This window comes from Cricetulus griseus, chromosome 5 (genome assembly GCF_003668045.3).
Source record: "Cricetulus griseus strain 17A/GY chromosome 5, alternate assembly CriGri-PICRH-1.0, whole genome shotgun sequence".
Lineage (NCBI taxonomy): Eukaryota > Metazoa > Chordata > Mammalia > Rodentia > Cricetidae > Cricetulus > Cricetulus griseus.
The window spans coordinates 177,553,078-177,565,364 of record NC_048598.1 but is presented as its reverse complement, the minus strand read 5'-3'; the positions used below and the strand labels follow the sequence as shown (position 1 = coordinate 177,565,364).

The 12,287-nt window shown below is 41.1% G+C and overlaps 2 gene segments (V, D, J or C); both read right to left on the bottom strand.

The window, feature by feature from the left end:
• Positions 1-599: 599 nt before the first annotated feature.
• On the bottom strand, positions 600-1,432 carry LOC113838456. The segment is given in 3 exon segments: positions 600-679; positions 911-1,267; positions 1,384-1,432. Coding segments are annotated over 3 exon segments (486 nt in total).
• A 3,359-nt stretch (positions 1,433-4,791) lies between these two features.
• Positions 4,792-12,122, bottom strand: LOC113836076. The segment is given in 2 exon segments: positions 4,792-5,291; positions 12,077-12,122. Coding segments are annotated over 2 exon segments (546 nt in total).
• Positions 12,123-12,287: the final 165 nt, after the last annotated feature.

Here is a 12,287-nt window from a genome sequence, read left to right as displayed (position 1 = left end):
AACATGGAAAATGTGTTATTTTTTTTTACTTGATTCATTGTAAGAATTCACTTGAAAAGTAGAATGTAACCACATAGTAATTTTTGTATTGCTGGAAAGATTCTACTGTGGTAGGTGAGAGCTGTAAGGAAAGAATGAAGACAGGAGAAGGAAAACACCAGGAAAGATGTAGAAGGAGATTTAGGAGCCAGACAAGAGGGATAGAGGGGACGGATCCAGATACAAGTAAGAAAAGAAAGGAAGAACTGAGCCAGAAGCTGACACAGAGACCTTCAATGTGTGTGAGTGTGTGTGTCAGTGTGTGTGTGTGTGTGTCAGTGTGTGTGTTAGTGTGTGAGTATGTGTGTGAGTGTATGTGAGTGTGTTGTGAGTGTGTGAATGTGTGAGTGAGTCTGTGTGCCTATGTGTGAATGTGTGAGTGTGTGTATGTGTGTATGTGTGTGAATGTGTGAGCATATGTGTTAGTGTTTGACAGTGCGTGTGAGTGTGTATTTGAGAGTGTGAGTGTTTGTGTGTGTGTGTGTGTGTGTGAATATGTGTGTGTGTGTGTGTTCATATGTGTGTGTGTGTTCCTTCCCTTCTTTACCATCCCCAGAGATTTAAAAGCTGTCCCCCTCACCAGCTCCAGATAATTCAGAAAACTCAGGTTTATTGGTAGTGAGCTGACATCGTAGGTTTCCTGTCAAACCGTAAGATACTGGAGACTGGTCCTCAGGGAAGCGATACTGGGGTAGTAAACACACAGTGTGTGCAGACTGCTGAGGTGGATCTGGGCTAGGAGACATGATATGGCAGGGACTTGGTAGCTTCCGATAAAGCCTGGAGTATATTAAAGGCAGAGACACTGGTCTACAAAGGAGGTTTGTAAGGAAGAAAGAGGAGGGGAAATGTGCCCCCTGTTGGTACAAACCTCCCTGCAGTGAGGTTTGTGTCTGGAGTCCCCTCATTGTGGAGTCCCTTACACAGTAGTAAGTGGCTGTGTCCTCAGGTTTCAGGCTGTCCATTTGCAAGTACAGGATGCTTTTAGAATTATCTCTGGAGATGGTGAACCGGCCCTTCACAGATGCACTGTACTGTGTTGTGTAACTACTCGCTTTGTTTCTACTCTCTGCAACCCACTCCAGCCCCTTCCCTGGAGGTTGGCGGAACCAGCTCATGTAGTAATCACTGAAGGTGAACCCAGAGGCTGCACAGGAGAGTTTCAGGGAATCCGCAGGACGTATGAAGCCTCCCCTAGTCTCCACCAGCTGCACATCACACTGGACACCTGCAATAGGAGAGAACCCTGGTCAGGAAAATGTTACACACATCCATTGTCCCTCTTACTCACGCCCTCTACTTACTCGGGCTCCCACACACTCAGCATCTCTTGTTCCCATAAACGAACTTTATAAATAGATACGAGGAAGATGCAGCTCAACCAGAACTCCATGGTGAGAGGTCTGTGTTCAGTGCTGATCCCTGAATGGGAGACAAGGGAAGTCAGGACTGGGCCCCTCTGCTAGAGCTACAGGCTTGGTCTGGGCTGGTTTTCATGAGCAGAGGGAGACAAATTTGCATTTCTTCCTGCTATATCATCTGTGCTAGAGTTGAAACAGTAGAGGAGGCAGTCATTAGAACAGAAGGCAGAAGTTAAATGGATGAGTTAGCAGTAACAATGTTCAAATGTCACTTATTGTGTGTGTGCTAAACTCTTCAATGTTTTGTCCTTTAAACATTTCAAAAACTCATTCTGCTTCAGAATTATAATAAAATATCATTTTGAAAATTTAGTGACAATTGAGATAAAGCTGAGTTAATGTTGAATAGAAATATTAAAATCTAAAGCCTCCTTTGAGGACTGAATTCAGTATTGTAGCATGCTCCATTGCCTAGACTTGATCCCCTTTTCTGAAGAATATATACTTGAGAATTATGACTGTTCTCCAGAGTTAGATTTTGTTAAGTGACAAAGCTATTCAAATGCATAATTTATATATTTGTTGGAGCAAGCCAACATTTTGCTTGGGTGTGTTTATCATCCTTAGCTATTAACTCACTTTTAATTTTAATATCCTTAGAGGAAGCAAAGGTTCCATGTCTGGGTTAACCAAGTCATCTCCTGCCTGGTCTCTAGGTTGTGTTCAGGTATGGTTCCATCTATCTGTACTCTTGAACGTGTGGCATTTCCATAAGATTAGGACAATAAGTCATGAGATGAGGAATCTTGAAATAATGACATCCTACATGAGAAGAAAATGTTGAATTATAATATTTCACTTGTTGAGTTTATTCTGAAAGAAGGAAAGGAACTTCACAGTGGGTTTTGGATCTTGTGGGTTGTGTCTCTACTGTGTCTATGGTTGTCCCAGCAAAGTGACTAAGGTTTAAGAAACAACTACAAATCTGTATCAGTCTTGCTTTTGAAACTTCGAGAAACACCATATTCATAGTGATTATGGAATAGAATCATTCTAGGTGTACATAAACAGATAATGTGAAATAGAAATCTGATAAATATGAACAGATTAATTGCATTTGCAAGTAAAGAAAAACAAAATCGATTTCTGGATAACTGGTTAAACTGAGGAACAGTTTTGAGTGAAGTAACCCAGATTTCGACAGACAAACATCATGTCTTTTCACTCATATTTAGACCTTAGTTTTAAATATTACTTTGATGTAAGGGTTTTAAATTATTATGATTCTATATACTAATGTATCTTAAACACAAGTTATAACAGGTATGCCTACCATGAAATTTGAATAGTTTTATTAAACAATATTTTGGAATTTTTCATACATGTATGAAATGATAACCCACTCCCTCAGTGCCACCAGACCCCTTTAGTTTTAAGGTCTCAGGTCAGTGCTAATGTTCTTTTCATGCTTGTATTCCTGAGTTCCTGGTTTTTTGATCAGGAAGCCCACACTGCTCAATTTTTTCTTCCCTTTTCCACAAATATGATGGTCTTCAATCATTCCCAGAAAATTAGCTGGCTGTCATCTTGTTGTAGCACAGGCTCCACACCTACTTCTCACTCCATCCAGACTGTGGAATGTAGAGGAAACACCTGCTGATAGAAGCAGCTGCATCCCACACTCCCTCCTCATTCCTCAACTCCCAAGTCCTCCCCATTCATATTGAATACCTTCTTGTCTTTTGAAAACAAATAGGCTTCTAGTGAATAAAATAAAATAAAGTAAAACTAGATAAAAATAACACATTGGAACAGGACAAAACAAACAAAAAAACTGGAGGAAAATGCCCCAGAAAAGGCACAAGAAACAGGCGTGGATGCAGAGACCTCCTGATTTACATGCTCAGGAATCCCATAAAAACACAAAATTAGAAGCTGTTCTATATAGGAGAAGGAACTGTATGATAAAAATGAGACAGGGAACCTCCCAAATGCATTAGAATTGGACACCTGACGACATCAGCTGATGGACCTGCAGACTATGCTTATGGGTATTTGGTTTTCTCAGTCAGAATCCCTCAGATAATCTAATTTTTCATTTGAAAGATGCTATAATTGGATTTTGATTCTGGGTTAGGGATAGGACCACAAGTACATTTGCCCTTTCTGCTCTAAAACCCCATCTGCTGTCAATACACATGGGGCCTAGTTCTTCAATAGAGAAATTTATTCCACTACGAGATAAACTGTCTTCATGGTGATTGAAGAATTGGGTCATTTCTGTTATTGTAGCATTCCCAGGAGAGAGACATGGATTCTAGGAACTAACTGATCTTGTGTCCTTCTAGGGGATGGTTCTAACTGCCATAGGAGATGGTCCCTTGGGCCTTGTGTGTGGTTAACTGAGAAGAGTAAACTCTGAGTAGAGTCAGGAAACACCCTTGCTGGCCCCTATTATCCCACTTTGATGTTTTTCTTGTCTTTGTTGTCTTAATATCATCAGATTGTTCCCATTACATCAAGACAGAATTATTTCTATTCATGATAATCAACATTTGTACCATCAAGGTGTATGTGGACTCTACTAAGTAAAAGCAAAACTAAAAGAAAAAAGATTCTTAGACAGAAATTATTGACTTCAGACATGCCAAAGTTATAATAGAGCAAAGAATAAAGAGAAGTCATGTCTTCCTTGCTGCCACTTAGAACAGAAATATTGTGTATGGAGGAGGGCACTGTGCACCGTACAACAATGTCCAGTCAATGTCAATGCAGAACTTATGTCAAAGATGATCCAGTTTCAGGAAACAGGAGAATGAGTACACAGGGTTCCTAATGTCATGAAAGGTCCTCTTACATCCCGAGCTGGGAATCCCACAGATCTGGCCCCAGTGCTCTGATCAGGAGCCCTAAGCAGCAAATTCCACACCCTGAGGCCTCCACAGCATGACGTTCAGCTCCATCACTAAGACTAAAACAATAAGAAATTTGGTTACTACTAACAAATACATTTCAATTAGACTTACTTATAAATAAAAGTTTAAAATTAGATTTGCAAGGGAAAGGTAAAGTGACTCCCCACAAATCTTTGGGAACAAATTGAAGCAAAGAACTTGGTGTATTATCAGATACAGCAAAGTGGGATGAAATAGGTTTTTGTTTGCCTGATATTGTTGATTTGTATTTTACAGTTCAAAATCATATACTCGGTGTTTATTCCCATTTAGTCCAGTCTCTTAGATTTAAAGGATGTTTATGTCATAAAGTACTGACACAGCTAGTCTTTATTTTTGTTTCATTAAGAAGCATGTCAATGGAGGTGGTCGCTGATAAAGATGTGGTCAAGCCTGGTGCATTGTAGGGGGCATCTTGGATCAGCTTCACATCATTCTCAGACATCCTTTGCTTTGGAAAAGTGAACAAAGTCACTATAGTACTGTGAGAAAGAGACAGTCCAAGTCACACTTAGAATGATCATTTCTGAGCAAGTCTCCAGGCTGATCTTCTCTATTATCTCAGTCCCAGGGCAGCTTCCTGCTCCTCCAGGTTTTCTGACACACTCAGGATGTGGAATCAACACTGTGTCTCTCTCACTGTAATAGACTGCAGAGTCCTCAGATGTCAGGCTGCTGAGCTCCATGTAGGCTATGCTGGAGGATGTGTCTGCAGTCAGCGTGGCCTTGCCCTGGAACTTCTGATTATACTTTGTATCACCATCTCCAGGATAAATCCATCCAATCCACTCCAGACCCTGTCCAGGCTTCTGCTTCACCCAGTGCATAAAATGATCAGTGAAGGTGTAGCCTGAAGCTTTGCAGGACATTTTCACTGAGGATCCAGGCCTCCTCAACTCAGCCCCAGACTGCTGCAGCTGGACCTGGGAGTGGACACCTGTGGAGAGAAAGGCAGAGTCGATGTCACTGTCACCTGAGAGCATGGCACCTCCTCAAGTCTGGAACTTGGAGCCCCTATCTGTAGCTGCTGTCACCAGGAAGACAATGATCCAGCTCCATCCCATGGTGAGGACCTGTGTGCTCAGTGACTGTGGAGAGGACACTGATCATGTATAGTTGGTGGTGTGGACATCCCTGTATTTACATTCATAGACTCACATGATTTGCATATTCATGAGCAGGGTGCTTCTTAGATAAGGATCTAGTCCAGCTGGAGAAGAAGGAGGTGGAGGACACCTGGGTCAGGCAGCAGGATGCTGAGGTCCAAATCCTCATCCTGTCTGTGGAAATTGTGATTCCTGAGACCTGTGCGGACCCTGTGGATATGTCTTAAACCTAATCCCTTTATTTACAAATAGAATCCCAATCTCAGATATTTAGTTCTCTTGGTTAAAATATTGGTTTCAGTTGGGTGGCAATAATTGTGATTAGATATTTCAAAAGCTCCTCATTTGGGAGAATTTGTGTTATTATCTCATTAACTAACAATATTTACTTTCCCAGCTTGTTAACACTGTGTGTTACCTGTGTGTGTGTGTGTGTGTGTGTGTGTGTGTGTGTTTATGTATGCAGTTTTATCCTTTTCTTTTCTGTCTATGTGCTGACTTTTTATAGAGACATTGTAAAGTTGAGTGGTAAGGAGATATTAAAGATGAGGGAGGAACTGGGTAGTGAAATTGTGATCTAAAAATAGTATAGGAAAGATAGTTTTCAAATATCCACAACAAATCTTAATAAAACAAACACAAAATAAAACATGCAATATTTACCAAAGAGATTTTACTGTGTTTGAATATTGGAGATGTCCCTTACCAAATTCAACAGGTGTTGTTCAGCTAACAGACATTTAAAAGGAGTCCACAGAGAGAGTGATGTCCCCTCCTGCCCTCATCTCATTTCTATCCTGCTGATGTGTGGCTACACTGTGACCCCTGCTGGTCTTGATATGCCTTGGCTTACAATAAAGTTTCAAAGTGTGGCTTGAGCAACAACATATTCCAACTACTTCAATCTTCACAGATCTCATCTTCAGGAAAATAGGCTCTTGTTTTCCTGGAAGCACTGAATGATGTGGCAAAGACTGATTGTAAGCGGTGCCTCTATCGTTATTAATGATTCTCTCAACACCATCGACTTCCCTGCTGGCAGCTGGATCCAGCTCATCCCTACACACTGTTACTGCAGAGTGACCACAGAGAATTATGGCATGCTAAGTCACTGAACCTTTGAAAATTAATCTTCTTGTTATTGCTTGACCTTTCACATTTTGCCTGGAATCATGGAGTTGTTCCAGTCTAGCTACATTGAGAGGCACATGTCATAGGTTACCAGGTCAGAGTCCTTGGCCCCTGGGACACTGTGTGCCTTCCAGTCCCTGATAAACCAAAGCACTCCCTCAGTCAGGGATGCTTTCAGTCCACCTCTGCTTCTCTGTGTTCCCTAATATTCCTGCTTACTTTCCCTACTCCTGAGGGTGGGATGTCCTTCACTCTGTATGTCACTGTCTCTGTCTCTGTCCCTGTCTCCTGCTCTTGGCCCCCCTCTCTGAATCACAAGGTCCATGGAACTAAAACAGTTTCAAATATACACACAGACAAAAATCCCCCAAACTTCTTATTTTACCCTTTCTCTAATGTAGGAAATTACCAATATGGAGCCAGGTGAATATACAAGGGAATTTAATAGGGAAAAGCTTTACTTACAGAGTGTCCTAGCCAGCTGGTGGGACAGTGGTAAGTATATCAAGCCAAAGATGAAAGCAAAAGCAGAGCACCAAGTAAGCATCCCTCACTCTAGGTCACCCTGACCACGCCCTTGCAGGTGTGGTTAGGCACACCTGTAGCCAGACCCTAGGTAGGCAAGGCTACAGCATCCCCTACAATTCCCCTTTTAGTCTAAAAGAGGATTAAAACTTAACAGTGTAAAGTGTCCAAAATTAACAATCATAAAGGAGAAATATAAGAAGACACAACAATCTGCTTATGTTACACCCTAACTATCTATTTTAACTAAACCCTAAAATCATCTGAAAGAGGTGTCCAAGCCTGAACACCTCCTTCCAATCCCAACCATAAACAATAGGAAGCTATCCCTAACTATGTATATACACTATCCTAAATGACAACAATGGGGAAAGGGGGCGTGGCATCCTCTAAGTTACTTCCTGCTGAAATGGGACAGAGATAGCCTTGTGGGGTCCTGTAGGAAGAAAATGTTAGTGTAGTGAAAGTCTTGAACGTATTGTATCCAGTCCATGTTAGATGGGATTCGCTTGATTGAAGATCTCACTTGAAATCTTCAACTTGATTGAAGTCAGTACCCGAAGTTCTGTTCGGAGTGTCAGTTGAAACTGAGTAAGTAGGATCCAGTGCAGTCAAGGAGTTATGGCCCAATTTCTTTCCAGGGTGTCCAGGAATTGTTGTCAGGCAGGTCTTCATAGGCTGTGTGGGACTGAAACATAAATCTTAGCAGAGAAATGTTTGCTTGAGTAAGAATGCATCCTAGATTTCAGACATGAGAGAGTGGCCCCAGTGTGTGACAAGGTTATCAGATTAATTTACAGATGGTGGCTGTGATGGTGATGGCAGTGACAGGAAATTTAAAACCTGGTAAGTTTGAAGTTCACAACCTCCATTCAGATATATGTAATGAATATTTGCCAACAAATTGTATACTAAGAATCCCTCCCAATTGAAACAAAGCAAATGTACCACAGAAATATTTGCTCGACAATGATTATTGTAGCAGCATCACTAAATTGTGGATGTAAACTATGTATCTGTCAAGAGAGGATCTCATCAAGAAGACATGTTTAAATAAACAACACAACAGAAGTTTTTCTTCTACAAGGAATATGGAAATTACATGTTATAGATAAATGGATGCAGTTAGAGATAAATTGATTAAGACCATCTCAGAAATCAGACATTAAGTGAGACTAAAATCATCAGATTTTAGATATTGCATGCTTGTATATAATTATGAATAGAAATACATGATGAAGCATGAGTGAAATTGTCTATTAGAATAAGGGTAAAGTAGGAGGGGAAAGAAAATGAAGAGAGGAGATTATGGGAAAAATAATAGTATATAAATTACATGAGTAGGAAACTTCTAAAGATAGAAAAATTGCTATTTTTATATTTCATAATTTTTGAAAATTTAATCCATGTATAAAATACAGTATGATCATATCTATATCCATTGTGTCACACTGGTTCCTCTTGGGGCTTTCCTATGTCTCTGTCCCTCTTCATGACCTCTTTTAATTCATTAAATAATAACATCTATATACACATAGGTGGAGTCTTTCACTAGTACACCAGAAACCTCCAGAAAATTTCCAAATAAATCTGATTACATTTTCCTCGTCTAATATCAATGCCAATAGATTCTCAGCTCTGTGTGGGTCCTCAGGAGTTTCTCTCCATCCATGTAATAGTTTTAAAAATTGTTATACTGTCTTCAGTGGTGTGAACAGGGGAGACATGGACCAAGGTGCATGTGTGATCATCAGAGGACAACTTATGGAATTCAGTTCTTGTGTCCTATCATGTGGGTCCAAGCAATCAAACAGATGTTGCTAAGTTTGCCAGTAGACACCTTTACATGCTCAGCTACTTCACAGGCTCTGACAAAATTGTACTCAAGGGTATTTTTTAAAAGGTTTTCAATCATATCACTTTGTGCATTTTTGTTTCACTATATCTGACTGTATATCATGATTATAGAGTTGTGTTTTGGATTTTGTGTGTGCTTGTGTGTAAGAGTATTGGCTGTTTTATTTTTGTTTGGTATTAATCACGTTCCTAAATTATTTTTGTCTATTTGTTTTTTTTTTCCTGAAGAGAAGGCAGTGTGTAGAGTTGGTTAGGAGAGGATACACGAAAATATAGGAAGAGCAGGGGGTGGAATCAGTGAACAGATTACATTGTAAAAAGTTTTTCAAATAAAAAATATAAAATGTAAATGCAAACTGAGTAAAATAAGCAAGAAAATAGAAACCCATAGAAAGTTTGACAAAGAATCTTTACTGTATTCATGCATGGAAACAGCACGTCAACAACAGCAGGTGCAGGTCAGCTAGTAGACCATAAGAAATGAAACCACAGAGGACACAGAGTCCCCTCCACACCAACCTCAGATCTCGTCTGGGGAGTCTTGGCTCCATTGCGACCCCTGCTGGTTCCAAGCTCCCCTGCCTGTTGGTTTGTCATTGCTTACACTGAAGCTACACTGTCTGTCTTGATCAGTAACATATCCCTAAACTTCAGTGCTCACAGAGCTCAGCTGCAGGGATAAATGGCTTTGATTACTGGGAGATGCTGATGGGATGTTTCAGAGATGGATTTCATGTTGTGCCAATATTACTGTCAGTGTCCCCCTCAAAGCCAGGCTCCTCCCATGTTACAGTAGTATCCAGCTCTAGCAGTTCCCAATATAATAAATGACAAGACCATAGATCAGGGCCCTTTCTGCCTTCATCAGGCTATACTTCCGTCTGAGCACCTGAGGTCAAGGACACACAGCAAATATTCAGGTCAGATGGAGCCCCTGTATTCATTTATGAATTTCTGAAACATTCAGATGCAGAAGTCAACAGGAGGAGGCAAAAGCTTGGAACTCTCAGATCAGTTAACATCACTAAAAATATATTAAATTGAGAAGGAAGAAGAAATCAAGCAAGTTTACACTGAACATCAAGCTATTTTCCATCCTCCATTTGGGGGAGGAGAGGACATTTATTTTTCAAGATTCCTCAAGGATGAAGGTCCATGTCCTTAGACAGCTCTCTCTATTTCTCTCTCAATTGTGCTCTCTCTCTCTCTCTCTCTCTCTCTCTCTCTCTCTCTCTCTCTCTCCTATTCCATGTCCACTGTGCTCTTATTCTTGGACAGGGCATGTGTCATTAAAGGTCTCCAGGAGTTGACAGTGTTCATTCATGAAGGATGGATTTGGAAGGTGCTCCCAGGAATGAGAAAAGCCAATATAACAGTGCATAATGTTGTTTCCAATACAATATGGAACTCTGAATTATTGTTACACACATCAATACAAAAATATATGCTGCAGAGAGTCAGATGACTCTGTCTGTTTAGCTCTAACTTCAATAGCATAAATCAGATGGATTTGATGTTAAAGGAGAGAAGCAGCTTGAGCCAGTCGATTGCATGGCTTCTGTTCTATGTACACTGCAGTCTCTGAGTGTAATAATTCTGGCAATGAAATCCACAAAGGCTGTTGGAATCCCCTCAGTGCAAAACTTTCTTATCAGCTTCTGATGCCATTTACTTCTAAGGCACTGTTGGCTCTACAGTGCTGTCTGCTACTTTAGAGAATCTAATATTTTAAGATTGTCTACAGGCTCATGCACAGTTCCCCAACCGTGGCTCTTCTTTCTGTCTTCATTGTCAATGCTTCTGTTGATCATATATTCCAAGAATGAATGGTGACCTGTGCATTAGTTGTTTTCCAGATCCATGAAACCCAGTCTGTGCTTTGGTGTTGCTGGATCCAGCTGTAGCAATGATCACTGATGATGAACTGAACTGATAGACAGCACAACTGATTGACAGTGTCTACAAATGCTCTACCAGGCCAAATTCCAAACACTCTGTAGAACAAAGGAAACCACCAGGGATCCAATAGCCTCTGAGGGATGATGGAGTATCACACAGGTCCATGTTCTATAAAGGGTTGAGATTATGGGGCAGTTGAGTGACACTGGGAAGCAAATAAGTATGGGACCAGAGAATACTGTGTGACCTCAGAACCTACCTCAAGAACATGTGCATACATTGATTATATTAACAATTTTTGTGAAAAGTTACTTAATAATACTCTTGAAAACTTGTAAGAATTATACTTATGTGGTGTTACATTATGATACATACCTCACATTCTAAGAGAATGGAAATTCTGCTAGATTACACAGCAAGAATTTATTATGCCCCTCATTCATATATTGGTTTATTAAAACCTAGGCCCACAAAGGCCCCAGTCTCAGACTGTCCAGAGATATTTTTACCATAAAGAAGAATCACACTTTTCACTTTTATTGTTTTTTAATAAAGAAACCTCTGAATAGAGGTGGTCACAGGTGAAGAGAATATCAAGGTGTGGTGCACACTAAGGCCTCCTAAATCAGCATCTCTTCATGCAGAGTTGTGATTCTGAGAAGCTGGCAGATCTGTGTGAAGGAACAGATGAGGGACACCCAGAATGTTTGTTTTAAGCACATCTCCAGGATGATCTTCTCTGCCATCTCGGACCACGGCAGCTTCCTGCTCCTCCAGGGTTCTGACACACTCAGGATGTGGTTGCAACGCTGTGTCTCTCGCACAGTAATAGACTGCAGAGTCCTCAGATGTCAGGCTGCTGAGCTCCATGTAGGCTGTGTTCAACTGTGTGTCTGCAGTCAGTGTGGCTCTGTCCTCAAAGGTCTGTGCATAGTTTGTTCTACCAATGCTTGGGAGTATGTTTCCAATCCACTCAAGCCCGTGTCCAGGCTTCTGCCTCACCCAATTCATACAGGCAATGGGGAAGTCATTAGGGTCAGAATCCTTGCAGGTCACCTGTACTGCAGCTCCAGGAGCTCTCAGTTCAGAGGCAGACTGCTGCAGATGACCCTGAGAATGGACTCCTGTGAAGGAGAAACAGAGTGGATGCCACTGTCACTTCACCGTCTCTCCCCCTCAGGCCTAAGACAGGGGATCCACTTACCTATAGCTGCTGCCACCAGGTAGAGGACGATCCAGCTCCTGTCCATGCTGAAACCCTGTGTGCTCTGGGACTGGGGGCAATGGGGTAATAGCCTGCTGCTGTAGGGCATGGGGACATTATTTACTCACAACCAGAACCTGCAATTTACATATTCATGAGGGAGGGTAGTTATTAGATCAGAGCTGATCCTGTTTGAGACAGATGAGGAAGA